This window comes from Protopterus annectens, chromosome 13.part0 (assembly GCF_019279795.1).
Source record: "Protopterus annectens isolate FY-2018-M chromosome 13.part0, PAN1.0, whole genome shotgun sequence".
NCBI lineage: Eukaryota > Metazoa > Chordata > Ceratodontiformes > Protopteridae > Protopterus > Protopterus annectens.
This window is the reverse complement of record NC_056747.1, coordinates 1,114,058,925-1,114,078,856: the sequence shown is the minus strand read 5'-3', so window position 1 is coordinate 1,114,078,856 and position 19,932 is coordinate 1,114,058,925. Positions and strand designations below refer to the sequence as shown.

General features: G+C 38.2%; 1 protein-coding gene across 2 annotated transcripts in view; it reads right to left on the bottom strand.

Moving 5' to 3' along the window:
* The window catches only part of LOC122788136 (homeobox protein DLX-6-like), a 60,942-nt gene extending 41,826 nt beyond the window's left edge, over positions 1 to 19,116 (bottom strand). The window contains exons 1-2 of one of the 2 annotated variants that reach the window (XM_044055080.1): positions 18,492 to 19,116; positions 9,581 to 9,774 (exon numbers count right to left, since the gene is read on the bottom strand). In XM_044055080.1, the coding sequence (XP_043911015.1) occupies positions 9,581 to 9,774; positions 18,492 to 18,852 (555 nt within the window). In that variant the 5' untranslated portion in view covers positions 18,853 to 19,116. The remainder of the gene's footprint in view (positions 1 to 9,580; positions 9,775 to 18,491) is intronic. The other variant, XM_044055081.1, reaches the window with a different exon arrangement.
* Between the last annotated feature and the right edge of the window lie 816 nt (positions 19,117 to 19,932).

Here is a 19,932-nt window from a genome sequence, read left to right as displayed (position 1 = left end):
TTTTTTTTTTCAAAGAACAGGCCTTTGAATTTAATTTTTAAACTTAAACAGACAATTAAGTAATGTGGCTATATAGAGTGGAAACATATAAAATAGGAGTAAAGGCAGAAAGCCCCCATGCATGGGGAATACAAGGGTTTTGTTTCCCCACCCAGAAAATGTTGAGTGTACAGACAGCTATTTTGCAATGAAAAACAAGTCCATGGAAGTAGTCTTCAGACTTACAGCCTACAACTCAGAAGAGAGTAAAGCAAATTAAAATAGGAAGGCAGGAGAGAATGCTCCAAGGATCATCTGTCAAGGGACTATAACAAGGAAAAGGAAGAAGAGCGCAGGTGGTAATTAGTAAACACAATGGTGGCGAGAGAGAGAGAGAGAGAGAGAGAGAGAGAGAGAGAGAGAGAGAGAGGGAGAGAGAGAGAGAGAGAGAAAGCAACAGAGTGCTTGCAAAAGAGAGAGAAGGAGACAGGGAGAGAGAGGAACGCCAGGTAAAAATTGGGAGAAGGAAGTGATGGCATACGTTTTGGGATGAAAGTTGATTGGATGGAGGGATAGGGGCCACAAATTAAGGTAGAAGCAAATATACAATAGGAACAGAATAAGGTCAGGACAAGCAGAATTTGTAAGAATAGAAAAAAAATATGGCAGAAGTTGTTATTTGAAGTGACATCTTTAGCTGTCAGGACAGCAGGAGAAATGTCTTGATGCTTAAGAGAATCAAAATACACAAGAGTCTGGATCTGAGAGTTCCTATAAAAATAAACAATGTAGGGAGTTGCTTAGTAGTTTTCATCTGTCCAGGGTGTTGACAAGTGTGACTAGGTGTTGGATGAGAGGGTGTGGTGAAGCCAGAGTGGATCAGTATGGCAAGGTAACAAGTTTGGTATGTGAACTGACTTGTTACATTCAGCAGGTGTGCCTGTTTGACACAATCAGAGGTATGTATCAGTCTGAAGGTGCGTGACATAAGATGACATATTGCTGTAACTTTTTACTGGTGGTTCCTACCCACATTTTGTGCAGCATGTAAACTTCAACCGTTCATAATTCCTACCTGTTCTGGACATGCAGATGTTAAGCTATAAAGTGTAGGTTTGGAGAGGAATTAAAGAGCATGCATGTGTGCCATAATCATTATATTTACAATTATGTTTACTAGGTCAGCATAGTGCATACATCATCACACTGGCTAAGTCATTCATGTTGTAACATACACTACAGCTACAGTCCATGTAAAGAATGGGGGTTATCAGAGGTCTTACTTCCAGGTATCAGGTCTGATGCTGGAATTCTTTGGTCAGGAGAGAGTAAATTACTCCTTTTACCATCATCCCACTGCCATTAATATTATTACATCAAAATGTTGTTTTTCTAAAATGCAAAACATACCATCTGGTTAAATAGAGTAACAATCCATTGAAATGAGGATTATAAACATCAGAAATTAAGCAAGTCAGTGTTGGCCAAAAACAAAGAGAGTGGGAACTGCTGACGTGAGTGCAACAGTTTTTTTTTAGGCTAGCTATGATCCAGTGAACTACACTGACAACCATATGCTACACAGCAACTAAAAATGTAAAATAAAGAAAAGTGTACTTAAGCTATCATTTAGGTCTGGAAACATATGTAGAGTAGTATTAAACCTACTTCCAGTAACTGTCTCTAAGGCTGCAGCATTCAGAGCGGTAGATATGAATCTTTTCTGTTACTTTCTTTAGCAACAGTTGAGGTAACTTTAGTGTTTTACCTTCCTGTCACAAATACACTGCTCAATGTCATTACAAATTGCCTCTTTTGATTTTTTTTCCTGTGTCATGTGAGAGGTCAGGGGCTGTTTCCATATCATTTACTAGCTATTCGGTGTGAGTTATGAGAGACTAATAATAATCCTAAGGCTAAAAGTCCTTCTGGAGTATAGCCTGTATGACTATAATTTTGGCTGGAGAAACAATATATTTACTGCAACTTTTTAAATAATTAAAAATGCAAAATGTGCTTCCACAGAAAAATGGCAACAGACAGTAAAATGGCTTGAGCTCACACTCGGGTCATGTGGTTCCAATAGGAAGTTTAATAGAGTTCCAATCAGAAGGTCTACATTAGTCTAACCCTTACTAGAATCTTACACAGTGGCCAGGAGGGAACTCTACAAATCACCCTTAATAACAGTATAATACTATGCCAAAAATAGTTTTATTTAGTTCTGGATAGTTTTTAGCTTCACGGTGTTTGAGTATGGAGGGTGTTCAGTTACATGTATTTCAGCACTTGGATGGCTTGAATAGCAAATGGTACACAAAATAGAAATGTTCTTTTTCATAGCATACAGTGATTAATTAACTCGTCTATCTAAGGATAAGGACTATTAACGATATTTTATTTATTTTATTTTACATTTGTTAACCGGAGGTGTTTGACTGAGCTAAAAAGGCCATTTTTCAGCAGAGGCCCAGGGAGAAAAACTCCACAAAGAAAAATTATAGACACATTTAGTTATTTAGACATGATCACTGTACACACAAATTACAAGAGACATGTTTTTACAGTGGTATGTGGCACATAAACAGTTACAGTGGAGAGAACAAACAAAAATATATTAATTTTAAAAATAAAGACAATTAATAGATTTGTGGTGTACAGCTGAAATTTGGAACATAGGTAGAATACATACATAGTACACAGGTACAGTAGATACATTGTAGATTAGCCAGTGTTTGTGAGTAAGACTGAAAACTATTATCAAGTACTCTAGATTTTCAAGCCATCCAAGTGCTGAAATACATGTAACTGAACATCTTCCATACTGTCCTAATGCATCCGAGATTATCCAAGTGCAACTAACTCTGGGCAAGACCGCAATCCAAATTGTAACTTGCTACAGATCCCCCACCATGCCCCAGGATTCCCACTCCTCATTTCTTGATACACTGGAAAATATTAGGGAACAACCCAACACCCTAATAACGGGCGATTTCAACTAACCCACCATTAACTTTGAAAACTACTCATGTACCAACTCTTTTGCTCAACATTTTCTGGAATTCATAAATTCCAGTGCCTTAGATCAACTTATCCACACCCCACCAGGGGCAGCAGTATCCTAGACCTGGTCATTACCAACATGGGTGACCGGTGTTCCACATCAGAGGTCAATTCCTCGTTGATCAGATCCGACCACAAGCTAATCACCCTAGACATCCACATCCCGCCCCCAGCCCCCATTAGGGAAACCACTATAAAAAATGTTTCCAAAGCCAACTTCACGCTTCTTAAGACTTAAGTGGCAAACGTCACGACACCCATGCAGATGGACAATAGAGGTAAGACTGCTGAATCCTGCACAAATGCACTTTATAAGCACTTACACGAGTGCATGTATTGTGCTATCCCTAACAGAACCAAGATGCTATTCTCCAAAAAAAGGAAGCAAATCTGGTGCTCCCCTGCCATAAACAAACTCTACAACAGAAGAAAGAAACTGTTGCAAAAAAGAGTAAAATCCCATGATTGGAGGAACTCCCTAGTCAGCCTCAGTAAGAAGCTGAGATCCCTCATAAATTCCTCCAAAGCTAGTTACGAAAACAAAATTCCACTGATTCTAAAGACAACCACAAAGCATTCTATAGCTATGTCAAGAATCTCAATGGCAACACTCAAATCTGCACAATGGCACTAAATATACAGAACCAACTGATATTGCCAACATCCTGGCAGATAGGTTCAGTGCTAACTTTACCCCCCTCTCACCCCTAAAGGGCCCATCTCTATACCAGAAGAATGCAAAGTTCCTGTAATCTCGGCTGCACAGGTAAAAACCACACTCTCCAAAGCCAAGAACACAGCATCCATGGGACCTGACAACATCCCAGGCTGTGTTCTACACAAACTACAGAATGAACTGGCACCCCACCAAAGCACCATGTTCAATCATGGTCTCACCTCAGGCTCTGTGCCCACTGAATGGCGCACAGTGATGGTTATCCCACTCCACAAAGGGAGAGCCACCATGGACCCTGGGAACTACCGCCCCATTAGCCTAACGAGCTTGGTCTGCAAGGCCATGGAACGTATTATCATGGAACTTATAAACAAAGACATTGGTAATCTCCAAGCTCTAGACCCCACCCAGTTCGGGTTTGTAAAAGGCAGATCCTGTCTCCTAAACCTGATAGACTTCCTTGAAGCAGTCACCAAAGCCGTAGACAAGGGTAAGGTAGTTCACACAGCCTATCTAAATCTTGCCAAGGCTTTTGACACCATCCCCCACTCTAGAATTATAGATAAACTCACTAAACTAGGTATAAATCCCTATGTCACAAGATGGATTGCCATCTGGCTCACTGACAGAACCCACACTGTGAAAGAAGCAGACTCCAAATCTGACTTCAGACCAGTGACAAGTGGAGTACCACAGGGTTCAGTCCTGGGTCCTCTCCTGTTTGGTATCTACTTTTCTGAAGTACAGGCTAACACAGAAGGTCTTTGGCTAATGAAGTTCACAGATGACTGAAAACTAGGAGCCATAACTGAAACTCCTAATGATGTGGACATCCTACAAAAGGGCCTCATTGAGACAGATGCCTGGTGTCAAAGCCATGTCCTCAAGCTCAATGCCAAAAAGGTGCACTGTCATCCCCTTTGGTAAAAACTCTGCACCCATGAGCTACCACATAGGTGGTAGTCTACTTAACATCGAAAGTGTGATAAGAGACCTTGGAACATAGGTGGACAGTAGTCTCTTCTTTGATAATCACATCGCCACAGTAGACAGGAAATCCTTCTATGTGGCACACCTCATCACAAAAGGTTTCTCATCCAGGAAAAAAGAAGTCATTATTCCCCTCTACTCGTCACTCATTAGACCCATTATAGAGTACAACATCCCTTTTGGTATGTACCTCACAAGACATCTATAACAACTGGAAAGAAAGCAGAAATATCTCACAAAGAGGATTACCGGCCTCAAACAGATGACCTACGCAGACCGTCTCAAAAAACTCCAGCTTTACTCCATCGCATATTGCCTACTCAGAGGCGATCTCTGCCTAACATACAAGGCTATGTCAAACCCAGAGCTGTTGGACATGCTCCACTTAAAGAAATCCCAATCCCTCTGAGCTACATGCTATAGGGACCTAAACCTTATCACCGCAACAAACAGAACATGCTGGAGGGAAAGATTCTTGTCCCAGAGACTTCCCATACTCTGGAACAAACTACCTATCCATATCAAACAAAGCTCCTCATTAGCACTCTTCAAGAAAAATCTTGATGATTGGATGGGAAATAGGAAATTCACCCTAGGGATCACCTCTGTGGCTTTGTTTGACAGGGGGACAGGAAAATAATTTTCTTGGGTGGCGAAAGCCAGGGTACCTTTTTGGCTAGGCTTCTATAGGCCCTAGGGCCAATAGCCTAGTACCTACCCATGAACCTATAACAAGTGGTAACATTTGTGCATGTCTGTGGGGGGGTGTGGATCTTGTAAGATATAACACGGTTTCCTTATATAAAAAGTAATCCAAGATTTAAGCCAGGTAAGTGTTTAACTCACCGCAAGTTATGCAGTATTAGCTCCCCATGATAGACATCCTTTCTGAGGCACTGATTCACCAAATGTGTGTGTTAACTCCTGGCATGATATAATATATATATTATTTCACAGACAGCAATACTTAATGATGTATGTGATAAGACATGTTTTACTTCTATAAGGTGACTGATTGTTAATAATCAAAGAAAATAGTTTATTAGATTTCTCCACACATGTAAAACCTTTCACATCACATGGTGAATACATACTCATGCAGATAACAAGATGTCCGGGTTTTCTGTAGGAATTAATAAATTAGCAGAAACACTGCAATTATTGCTGATATCAAAACAATTAATCAAAGCACTTTAAAGATTTAAGTAAAGAAGTTAATATAGAATAATATAATCCACTATATTATATGAATTTTTTTTATGTGGTTGTTGTACGGCATAGTAAATCTGTGTCTACATGGTGTGATAGTCCTGATTTTGGTAGCTACCTTATCACACTGCTCAAACAGGAAATTGTAATGATACAGCAGACAATATTATTAACATGGTGCTCTAATTATATTAAATTTGTGGCATAACAGGCTACATTATTTAATAACATGGCAGAGTAGTGTAATTATGCTGACTTTTTTGCTTAAGTACTTCATGGGGAATAGACATGGGTATTATGACCTACAACAGTATGAGATGAAACAGAATTAGACATTAAGAAAATTCACTTTTCATTTTACCAATGTGATTACTATAGTGCAATATCCTGACAGTCAACAAATGAAATTTCGTATATGTAACATTTTTTCCAGTATGTCAGTATTTCCACTTCATGTTCTTTTTATCCTTGACCTATTTTAAAAAAGCAGTAAGACGGTGTACTAAACACTTTCTGAGCACAGAAACGTACGGCATTCATCCTCTGGTCTCATGCCTAACAAAAATCTCCTGATTGGCTCAGATAATTTCTACGTCATGTTTTACTGCTTACATATTCCTTTATATGCCTGGATATTCATTACCCACAGACTGCCAGTACATTTTGCCATGTGGATATATACTTATCTCTGTGTATGCAAGCCCTCCCCTGTACCTGCTACATAGACACTTACTGCATATTATACATTTTGGTAAATCCTACCAGTGATCAGGCAAAGAGTTTTGTACCATGTCTTGTATGTTTTACTGTTTGCCCACTTTAGCCTATTCAAAACGTCAGTCTGTTTTCCTTTTTTCTTTTGATAAACAAAATGTAAAAGAAGTTATTACATCTAGAAATGATACAGTAAATGTACTCAGCAGCTACTCATATGTGTGCAGTACATGTCACCCAAGTATAGCTAAGGTAATGGCAAATACTGGACCCATCAGCCCAATATGGGATAACCAGGACATAGGCTATTTGAAAAGATGAAGATACGAGTCCATTGGGAATGGCATATATCACCAGTAATCCAGGGACATACAAGCATACTAGGCACCAAAGACTTGACCACTGAGATGCCACTGGGCAGCTAGTTGACTATTCTTCTATCTCAGTGGTGGGTATGCGATTTTTTTTTTTTTGGGTGATACTTTCCTATGGCAGAAGTTAATGGAGTGAAGAACTGCAGTCACATGTAAAATGAGGCAGTGTGGCTTTCTAGTGACCAGCATGTTGAAGTGACTGCATGTCTTATTTCAAATATCTACATACATCTAACATCATGGCTGAAGTAGATCCATGGAATAAAAGATAAGACTGCACCACAACTTTCACCTGCAGTAGTTGACCACCTTTCCAACCACATTCTTCTGTGCCACAAGGCCACAGTAACCTGAGTCACTGCCTTAAAAAGCACAGGGCTGCTTGGACTCATGCCTCTCAATGTCTTAGCTCAAGAAAAGTGAACAAAACCAACATTTTAAGTGAACAAAGGCCCCAAAACAGGGACAGATTTTAAAAATTACTCAAACTTTGAAAGTTGGCAGAATAACAGGATTTGCACTAGCATGCATTTTCTAAAATATATAAAGTTTGAAACTCTAACATTTGTCATAACTCAGTGACTTTAATCCTTAATGCTTTGCCAGAAAAAAACAGAAATATTATGAGTAAGAGACAAACATATGAGACAAAAATCTGGACAGTTGAGAGGTATACTAAATCAGTGGATGGCCTGAGAGTAGCAGACACACTAACATTTACTGCTAAGAGGATGTAATAGGTTATGTCTTAGTAAAAGATACCTACGAAATGAAGGATGAAAAAAGCTCCCTTGTTTGTTATACCTTAAAATATCATAGGATTGTGCTCTGTCCTGTTCGTAGACCTGCACTACTTAACATCATAGATTGCTATTAATTTTAACTTGTGGGATAAGTTCCAAAGTCTGGAAAGTTCCTTTTCATGCTAATGTGAAGTGGTCATACTGTACAGTATACTGTGTTATTAAGAATCAAATAATACATTTAGTATCATCATGACAAACAAATAATTAATTATGCTTACATGCTTTTTTGCATCAGGAACCTGTGAAGGAAAGCTTTACAAAAGTTATACAAACTGGATAAATAGACAAAAAAGAAAGGTGTTTGGAAAGAAACAGCACACATGAGAATAGCAGAAAATACACAAGTTACACATTTAGAACACCTATTAATTTCATGCTGTTTTGTCCCTCAATTGCTACTGTAAAATGGTATTTTAGATGCAAAGAGCTTAACAGCTGTTGCATACATCACAAATAAAGTACCCGTGTAATCCAGTCTATAAAGCATATTGACCTTTTTAGGTGATTGCTATAACTTGTCATTGGCCTTTACGTAAAGACCTGCAGATCAGTGAATACCTACATTTTCTTAACTAGTACATTTTTCTATTTCTCATAGCATCCCTTAAAGCTGCTTAGTAGTCACTTCACATTTTTGCAGTGAAGTACTGTTTTTCCTGTTTGCCAAATTTCTTAGCTGTGTTTTTTTGACTGTTCAGCATACATTTTGGTTAACCTTACTTGTTTGTGATGAAAGATTTGTCTGCCTGAATGCTTGTCTGGTGGACTTTCATAACAAATATCTTTACCATTACATAAATATGTACTTATACATTAATAACTACATATGCTTGAGTGAATCCCACCTGCAGAATGTATAGCTTGACATTTACCTATACCTGGGTTGTTTTGCCAAGTGTCCTACAGAAATATCACTGCAGATTATTCACTCTGTCAGTTTAATCATAGTCCGTGATCCCTCTCCAGCTGTGTATTTACTTTTGCGTGTCTGATTCCATCTTAAAAGCATTGAGTCTAGAGTATAAATCATTGTATTATATATGCAAAATGTATTTGTTTTGGAAATGGTCTGCCTGTAACCTTTGTATGCAGATGTTGTTGTGCAGCATTGCTTTTCTGTACTTAGGTAGTCCTCCTGTTCTGTACACTGGTAATTGTTACATGTATGTTCTTGATTTGTTAATGTGTAACCATATGTGCTCATGGTCCCAGTAACACTGGATGCCTCTGTGAGGATCCCCCTGCAGACTTTCTCTTCCCATGTGCTGTACACCTTTATGCATATTAAACTTGCAGCTGCTTAATATAACAGACTTTTCCCGACTTGTACTGGAGAATTATGATAGCAGCAAGGCTCACTGAGATCCAGATCAGGTATTTGACTCATAGATCCAGCATCTGGGGGTTTAATCCTGTGGAATATGCCTGTTTTCCTAATGTCTGCATAGTTTTTCTCGGGGTATTATAGTTTCCTCCCACTTCCTGAATCATGCCTGTTAAACTGGTTACACTAAACTGCCTATATCAGTGTTATATTTACAGCTGCCCCTGTGACCCAGATCATGGTTGAAAAAGATCCACACATAACCAATTTACCCTATTAGATAAATTACAAATAGCTTAGAAAACGGTACAATTTAAAGTGTTACTAGAACTGTCAGGGTGAGGCAGTGACAAGACATTTTGAGTGAAACACAGAAAGATGAAACAGCTCCCATTTCTACCTTTCAGTTGTGCAAGATGTGTCAGTGGATCCGTTTCTTACTTACCTGTGTCTGTGTGAGCCCCAGGTGAGCTGCCAGCTCTGCTCTCTCTGGCAGGGCCAAGTACTGGGTCTGCTGGAACCTCTGGTTCAAGGCTTGTAGCTGAACACTGGAGTAGATGGTCCGTGGTTTCCGGATTTTCTTTCCTTTACCGTTTATCCGAATCTCACCATTTTCTATTATTGTGCTTTTAGTTTGATCTTAAACAAAGAAAAGACAGAAAAACGGGTTTTACTGATACAGACAGTTTATCACTGCTTATACACTGTTCATATCTACCCTGGGTGTAGTTAATGTGTTAAGTGATGGGCTAGAGGGTTAACCAGAAATTTCAGGTTTGTACATTAAGCTGCTTTGGTCTCACCCCATTCCTCAGATATATCTCCTTTTGCTAAGGTTAGATATCCTAATCATGAATTAAAACAGGCACCATCTAGTTAAAATTATCCTACTAGACAGCTATTTACCCAGCATAGAACAGTGATCTAATGGCAAGATCTCTGCTTCACAGCTACTATCAGCTATCTCTAATTTTTCATAATGTCCCCCAGTTTGTCTCATTTTTTCCTATCCCTTCTAAAATTGTTATTTTCTGGCAAACCACTCAGTCACTATTATCAAAATTAATCAGAACTTAAACATTTTACATATCTGGTGTTTCAGAGTATGCCTGTTGCTGTAAAACCGAATTTATTAACTTTCTAGATGAATTAGAGCAATATTTTAAAGATGTCCCTAATTGCGGGCCTTTTTCCCACATTATTTATTTATGTTGGCTTTGTCCCTGACGCTAGATCAGATAGTTTGAGAACCATACATTGGCCACTGGTTGTGTTGAGATCTGTATGAGCTCCTTAAGTGTGTGTGGGGTTTCTCTTAGGCATGCACACAAACACACACGCAGGCACACACATTTACATATACAGTACTAACGTACGGCTACATACAATTCTGTGTCTGCTGTATTTGTTGTATTTACTGTTGTACTCATGTCCGGGGACCTGACTGCAAGGGGTCTGAGAAGGGACATGTCACTAACGCGGTTAGCAAGAAAGTGAATAAATAAAAATAAGCAAACTTACGTAGCAAGTAACATAATAATCACACACAGTCCAAGATGTTTAGCTGTCTCACTTTGAACCATTTTTATTCACTAGTGAGTTCAGAGGTGAAAGAAGGCAAAACGCTGCACTTAAAACTTCTGTAGCATGGTTTCATTCATAATAATGGTCAAGGGCTACACGAATAGTGATCTGGGCGCAATCCTAAAAACACCCAAGCAAAGCCTGGCTGCAGATCACGACTTGTCTACTATATATTAAAAATACTTAATAATGTCGGCACCCTACCTAATAAAATAGACACCGTATGTGGCCACCACTTCGCTAGACTGTCAAGTTACGCTTCCAGGAACATCAGTTGTATATATTGTATGAAAATTGGGGTAATAATGCAAATTGTCAACCATCTTTACCACTATCACCTTCTTGCGCCTGTACTTTGGTGTGATGTTTACCGTTTATCGATGTGTTTATATAACGCTTATATAATGTGTACACACACACACACACACACACACACACACACACACATTTCTTGGTTTCCGGATTGCTAACATTGCTCTCAACCTTCCATCTCCAAAAATGACGAACACTAGCCCTAGAAATGTGGAACAAATGGGCAAAATGTGGAACACATACTAATGGCTTGCTAACAACTTCGACTAGGAATGACAGGATATTTAAAATATGCTGGTTTTGCTTATAAAAAGATCTTTTAATGAAGTAATATGATTAGTTTGTATTTACTATGGATATCAGTTAAAAATTTCCTAACACTGAATGTGTGACAAACCCTTTCAATGTGGAACTTCGAGGAACATGAACTTTTAAGACCCCAAATGAGGAACATTCTTCATAACAAGGTACACTTGAGAGGTTTGCTAATTTCTTCATGTTAGAAGCTAAATCGTGTTTTGTGTTTTTATTTTATTCTTGTACGAGTGTTTTTATTTTATTCTTGTACAACAGACCCTAGGATTTCCTTAACATTTGTTGCCATCTACTTTATCACAATACTGATGGAAAGAAATATTTTAAACAGGCGAGATAGTTATATATGCACACAATGGAAGACAATAGTTCTCACAATTTGAGTTAGCAGAATACATGAGACTTTAAAAGAGAGCTCTACAGCAGCATTCCGAGTACCCAGGTGTATAATTTTATAACACATTGTGAATAAGAAACTTGTCAGAGATTTGGGGGCGTATGGCTAAGCTTAAAAAGACCCCTGTGGTCGTTAGCCTAGTAAACACCTATGAGCCAAAACCGAGTATAACAATGACTATATATATATATATATATATATATATATATATATATATATATATATATATATATAATATATATATGTACACACACACACACATATTGTTATAGGAGAACTTATGAAATACTGTATATGGTAGCTGGAACTCCACCGCAGTACAGAAATGGGAACTTTAGAAAAAATCAGCCCTGCTTTGATTGCTGTTTTCTGTTGTTAATATGGTAGGAATTTCAATGCAGTTAATGTAGTCATTAAGTTACTACCTAATAATACATACTTTTTTGTACAGCTAAAATAGTTGGAAATGTCACTTGTTTTTATGTGGGGAAAGTTAGTTGATGCAACATAAATGCAGTATTATTACCTGAGAATACCATATCCCAGATGCAAAGCTGATTTGTAAACCCCAGTAAAAAAATCTAGAAGGAAACATGTACTTGTAATTTTTATGGCAAGTTGTTTAGTTATAAATGAGCATAGAACCCCGTCAGAATGAAATATTGCTACGGAGACGGCCTTCTTGCCGGTGTTACTGTTTAATTGAAAATATTAGAAATACAGGGATCCTGGAAGATCGCATATTGTTAATAATGAGCCATTGTAAAACTGTTTTATTGTTTACGTTCAGTCCAGTGGTCACATAAGTGCTTGTCTGGTATGAATAAAGATGAGATTGCATGTGCGTGGTTTAAGGTATCACTGTACGATAAAAAATAAGTTATTGAAGACGAGCATCATTCATAAATAATTTTAAGCAACAAAATATAAATCACTTCATAAGCCCACCTACATGCCCAGCTTTTCCTACAAAGAAACGTACTTTATATTACATTTTGGCACACATTTGAAGTGAATGCAATATATTTACAGGGTTTTTAAAGCACCAAATGACAAAACATTTGAGTTAAGGCACCCTGGTCTAAAGAGCCTTGTTGTACTCTTTTACTGCTACTCAGGGATCAAGAAAAAGCTAAGCATTATCAGAGATAAACGTCCCAAATCAAGGACACTTCAAACGTCCACTTAAATGCCCAAACCAGAGTGGTTTTGTTCTGCATTTCCGAAGCATGGAAAACACTTACTGTGTAATCTGGAATTATTTCGTTAGGGTAGTCCTCTATTTTGTTTCAAAGTCACAGGGTTTATTATTGGTAGAGTACAATATTTATTATTTATTACAAGGACAGCTGAGACTGATGTAAACTAGCTCTTTTTAAAATTCAATTTTACTTGTACAAAGGACTACATATCTTTCTTGTAAGAAAACGTTTAGAAAACAGTCAAAATATTCGTTTTTCAGTATTAACTTTCAAAACCATCCGCACTTTTTGATTTTATTTATTTATTTATTGATTTGACATTTGTTGACCCTGAAAGTACACTGGGTCAGGAACCCATTTTCAGTGGAGGCCCGGGGACAAAAGCTCCACAGTTATAAAATATTACACAGTTATTAATATACAAAATAAACCGTATAGAAACAGTACAAAAAGATCCACTGTTATAAGACATTAGACAGTTATTAATATATAAGAGAATGAGCAAATATTGAGAGGTGTCCTGCACAAGCATTCTCAGACATTTAAAATTTCCAGCAAACGTCTTACAAACTGCCAACCTTGCATGTTTTTTCCTCTTTTTGACCTTTTTTATTAAATTCTGTAATACACTACAAATGCTCATATTATGTTAGTATGCACAACTCCAAACAAAGCAAGCGGTTTAATTTAAGTTCCATTTTCCCGTGTAAGTGTCTAACTTTCCTCTCACACAAACACCTGCTATGCATACCTATCAGGTGTATCCCATTATGAGGATGAGGAACGTTCCTCCTTTGGACTCTTAAAGTCCATGTTACTCGTAATTTCACACTGGAAAGGCATGTCTCTGATACATTTTTGTGATATCCATTGTAATTAATACTGAATCATATTAAGTTATTAAAATAATGTTTATACGTGTAACATAGTACATTTTAACCACACTACGAGCTTCCTACTTGAAGCTGTTAATAAGCTGTTAGTAAGTGTTCCACATTTTGTCCATTTGTTCCACATTATGACAGGTAGTGTTCCACATTTTGTCCATCTGTCCCACATTTTGACCATCTGTTCAACATTATGACAGGCGGAGTACCACATTTTGGAGACGAAAGGTTGAGAGCTATAAGAAATGAAAGGGACAATTTCCCTAATCAATACCTCTTGCTGCTTTAGACACTAAACACAAATGGCCTAGAATTTCATCCTAGTGACACTATCGTACCTCTGAATTGTCCAGATTTTCGCAAAATGCCAAGATTTTTGCTTCATATTTTAAGATCTGCTCATTATAAAATGTGTGCTTTTTTGGCACTGAGGATTGAAATAAATAATGACATACATTTACGTTTCAGACTTCATATCCTTCAGAAAATGCATGATAACACAAATCCTGTTGTTCTAAGAACCTTTCAAACTTTAAAAGAGCAATATTTAAAATATGTTCCTATTTTTGGGTCTTTGTCCCCCCATTATTTTAGGCTTTGTCCATATTTCCTGGGCTAACAGATTGAGAGGTATGAACTAACTACATTGTAAAATAAATTCATAACTGAAACCGCTTTTATTGGCTATAAACATGTAGACTTGTGGTCTTCCACTGATCATTCTATGGCCTTACATTGATTGAATTACAAAATCAAACCATATGCGGAAAACTTTATGGACAACCCTAAAAATATCTGAACCGCTCACAAACAGTAAACAAAAAAAAAACATTCATATTGAATTGTATACCGAACACATCGATCTTCATTATGTTTGTTGTTACGTAAGTGTTAATGGTCGATTTTTATTTTATTATACAACACATATTCTCGTAAGTGAACTTACATGTTGGGACTTTGGGGATGTAAGTAAAGGAGTGGTAACATCATATTGATATTACCAACAACAGCCGTTAATAACGAACTTACGCCTCTGACACCAAGACCCCTTTCTACCCTGAGTTTTGTGTGGAATAGTTGTTTGTGTGAACATGCACGTATTCGTTAATTTTAAACGACTAAAGGACATTGACCGGTTTTTATCTCGGGTTTTAATAAACATTGTAGTAAGGATGAAGACGTTAAGTGCACAACGTTGGCTACATACAACGTTTTGCGCAGCTTTAGCAGCTATTGTGACTGCACAAAAAGTAACCTAAATATCTCCTGTTTACCTGCCAGGTGCTAATCCGTCTAAAACAACGCGCTAGCTTTTTGGGGACATCTTTGCCATGTTTATTTATCTTTGCTAACAAAATGCTGAAGAAAACGTCCGTGGTGAAATGCACCCTACAGCTGTGCTTCCCACCTGAGTGCCCTGCTTGGATCCAGACAATTAAGCTTATGAACGTAACACTTTACAATGACACCTCGGGTAAACAGAAGTGGGTCGGAGTATCGATCTTTTTAAAAGGATTAAATGATTAATTTTGCAAGAAAACTGTTAACGGGGAAATAAACAAGGGAAACGCACTCCAGAAAGTTGACAGAGACTCGTAGGTGAGCGTCTGAACAATCATAACATTTCCCCACTTTGAACATACAGGTGGATTTCTATTTCCCTCACTACTCACTGACAGGCTTTGTCTCCGGTATGTCCCCCCCCCCCCCACGCTTTGTTAGTAAATCCGACAGCCCACCACTCCATTTTCTAAAACTTTGTAAGATGTCCGTGCGTGTTCCATATTTTCCCTGTCTTTCATAAATCGTTTGATTCACCATCCCCCGTCCCTCGAAAAATTTAGATTTTCCTGGCAAAGTCAATAATGCCAGATATTAGAGTTTCACTTATTTTACTGTTCAGAAAATGCATGTTAAGGCAAAAATACGGTTATTAACTGTCTAAGTCATTTAAGGTACACTTAGAAATCGCCCCTGATTTTGTGCCTTGTCCCCCCAACGCACACATTCATATATTATTTGTAGTTCTGTCCATAATTGTTGAGCCTAGAAGACGAGAGCTATGCGCTCAGCCCATGGACAAGGCATAAATAATACACTTCAGAAGACAGTGCAGCTGTGGGAACTACAAGTTACCCAGTGGTACACCAAATACATGTGGCAGCACCGCAGTGTGATATAGTGCAGAAGGAGTAATCAGCAATTTTATTAAGAAATAAGATAACGCAAATATTAAACAAAATTACATAGAGAAAATTAAAGAATTCGTACATCAGTGTAGAACACATGAAATAAAGACGGTGGAAAGTCAAAAAGCCTCTAGGTGTAATGCAGAAGTAAAACAGAAGTATGCGTTACAGACAATTAAATCAGCATTTTTATGAGGTCTTACAAACAGCCATTAAACAACAATGGCACTGGTACAATATTCAAAGTATTGCACAGCAACACAGAACAACGCTAATATGTAAAATTAACACAATCAGCACTGAGTGTCCAATGCTCATGCAGAATTGGAAGAAAAAACAGAGAGAGAGAGAAACTGGGCACACACAATAAATAAAAAGACAAAACGTATCATCGGTGTGCAAAGGGTGAGCGAGAGACAGAGGAAAAAGAAAGGAGTAAACAAGGAAAAAAACAGACTAAAATATGATCTTGTGGGGCTCCGATGTATAATTATAACACGTAGTCAGGTTAAGCTCACCCTCTCTTTTGGAAGAAACATAGCTATAGACAAAAAGACTGATTCTTAAAAGGGCATATTTTGGGAAACTACACTCGTGTATTTGTTCATCATTAAGGTATTTGGTTATTCCAGATTATCGATCCCATATCGACACTTTAAACTCGGTGATGGACAACGAATAGTTAGTAATAACGAAATATTAATGTTTGTACATAAATGTGATGCATATGTATTTATGTTAAATGCAAAATTAAACCTTAAACCAAACTGGGAAATAAACTGTAGATATGTAAACTGCCCAGCCATGTGGACTACGGCCTTGTGTGTGCCTTTTTCTTCGAATCAACATTTCCATTTGTAAACAGCACTTTTTTATGCTCATAAAAATATTGCAAAATCAAATTAAAAAAAAAAAAAAAAAACAAGTAAAACATATAACAAAAGTCAACAGTGATGCAAGTAATGTTTGAATTGCACACGTCAAGGAAGGCAACCACAGAAAAAAAAACACCTGCTTAGAATACTTTCTTTGGGGTGGGTGACATTGCTTTTTAGGCAGTTATTTTAGGCCACATTTGGTTTACAATTTGCATGATACGTAGGAATTAAACTTTTAAATCCCCCCCCCCCCAACCAGCAGTCTGGAGTGGACAGTGTGTGTGTATTGACTACATCGTAAAAAACACAAAGCTAAATATTTAAAATATAACTTAACAAGACGCAGTGTAAAATCCAGTATATGTAAATGTGCATCGGTTACAGCTGAGTCCAAAACAAAAGACACAGATTTCACTAAACGTGCTCACAAATTATTTTAGTATCGTCCATACTGCATACTTTTAACAAGGTTGTTTTGTCAATATTTAAATGCATTCGTGCACCCACACACGCACCCTAGGGGTAAAATATGTCCTTATACTGAATGTTTTGAAATGCCCCTATTTAATATAAATTAATAAGTAAGGTGCATGTTTGACTTTTAAAGCTAATGATGTCTGCCTTTTGTGCGCAGACATAATTTTAATATAGTCCATAAAGAACATTTTTTTCAATATGTAAATGTCTTCATGTATATACACGTCCAAAACTAGGTGTAAACTATGTACTTATACTGCATGACATTAATATGTAAAGTGCATGTTTTGCTTTTAATGCTATTGAATTTGACCACCTGGGACCTACCCAGTAAATAAAATGCAATGACCATATAAAATAAATAACGTTCTTGCTTATCAAGATGATAAACAGATAACTGCCTTCAAAGTCAAACCTCAATGGGCATCAGAGTCATTTTGCTCTGAAAAAGAAAAAAAATGACTGGGATGACATGCAGTACCCTAAAGCATCTTAGCCTCTCACCCTGTTTTAAGGTGTAGGTGCAAGACATTTTTAAGATCATACAAATACTGCAAAATCAAATTGTCAAAAAGCTCACATGTATACATGCCTATAACTGAAAATGAATTAACCAAACAGCAATTCTATTTTCTTCTCCAGCTCTGTAAAACCAGTAAAGATTTATTACTGCGGCATTAGGCGCTTTGTACAAAGTTATAACTTGAGGTACTATTTTTAGCTGGAGCAGTACACAACAGAGATTTTAAATGCTACAGCAGCATTACGTAAGCATACAAAGCCTATAAGGGCATAGTTTGTCCCTGTGGGAAGTGCCATTTAATAAAAGGAAGAAGAAATGAAACTACTCCTTCATTTCCTGCTGCAAGAGAAAATATAGTTTCTCCAAAAGAAATGCCGATCGCTTGCTTCTTGGGGGGCTCAAGAAAATGCAATGGCGAAGCCCGCAAGCTCCAGTAACACACATGGACTTGGCAAAACCCACCCCGCAAGCTCCAGTAACACACATAGACTTGGGCAAAACCCACAACACCACCGCCAAAACGGATTACTGACACAAATATATAATCTCAGTCTAAATAATAAAACGAAAACATGATATTTCTATTCCTTACTTGACTCACCAAGTTCCTCCAGCCTGCTGTGAGATCCCAGGCCACTGTGACCATGATGGGCACCGTGCTGATAGGGCAAAAATGGGTGTCCCGTTTGTGGGGCGCCGCTGCCAGCAGCGGCCGAATAAGGGTATCCCAGAGTTCGGCCGTAAGAGCAGGAGCCCCCTGATGGGAAGGTTCCTTCTTGGTGTTGAGGGTGACCACCCGAGTGCAAGCTGTGCATGGTAGAATAGGAGTGACCCTGGTGCGATAGCTGTTGTTGCTGCTGAAGGGACGGGTGACCATGGGCAAACTCCATGAAGGCTGACTTGGATGCATCTGGTGACACTAGACCTTCAGCCATCGAGCTCATAGTCATCATCGAATCCAGAAGATCAAAAGCCTAACGTGTACGTGAAACCTAAATGCAACCGTCAGGCAGTCAAACTGACTAGCCCCGTAGTGGCCGAAGCCAGTTCCTGCAGTCAGGATCCATGTGTAATCGAGCCAAAGGCGCGCCGAGATCCAATGTGCTCCCTTTTCGGTACCTACTCAGTTTGCTGGCGTAGATACTGCAAGTCTTGTTTTGCCCAGGGTTCGCAACCCAGATGTAACGAATTGTAACCGCTCAGCCCGCATATGCAGCCACAGGCTGACAGGCGACGCCAATTGGCTCCCTCTACAGGGCCTCCTGATTGGCCGGCAGGGCTGTGCTTGTCATGCTACCCTGGGGCCGCTCCTAATTAAGTTAATTAAGAGCAGTTAATGAAAGCTGCTCTCAGCCTTCCCATTCCACAACCACCAGACTATTTTATAAACAGTATTTAAAGAACTGCTGCTATAAGGCTGTCTGCTCTTTTCTTGAGGGAGAAAAAAGCAATTTGTCAACAAGTTCCAAAAAGAAAAACATGACTTTGGGGATAGAGGCATATCTAAAATGACACATTAAAGTACATCATCACTGTTACAAATTGCTATGATTCTGTGGATAATGTATCTCAATGGCTTACAAGTATATGTTATGTAATATAATATTTATATGTGCATAATATGTGCGTGTGTGTTTATATACGCACAGGCGCGCGCGCGCACACACACACACACACACACACACACACACACATATATATAGTTGGTCTGTTCCTTGTAAAATATGTGTTTTTCTGGCAAATCATTGAGGACTGACGTCACTGAATAATAACAGACATTTGAGTTTCACACTTGATATCCTTCAGAAAATGCATGACAAGGCGAAACCTGTTTATATATATATATATATATATATATATATATATATATATATATATATATATTTACATATCCACCTATAATACATACTGTAATACATAGCTAGTATTGTAATATTTCATGGGCTCCCCGGGGAGTAACACGGTAGTGGGCTCCCAAAAGAATCAGCAGAGAAGTTAAAATAGTGCTGCATCTCCCAACCTAACTTTTCTTG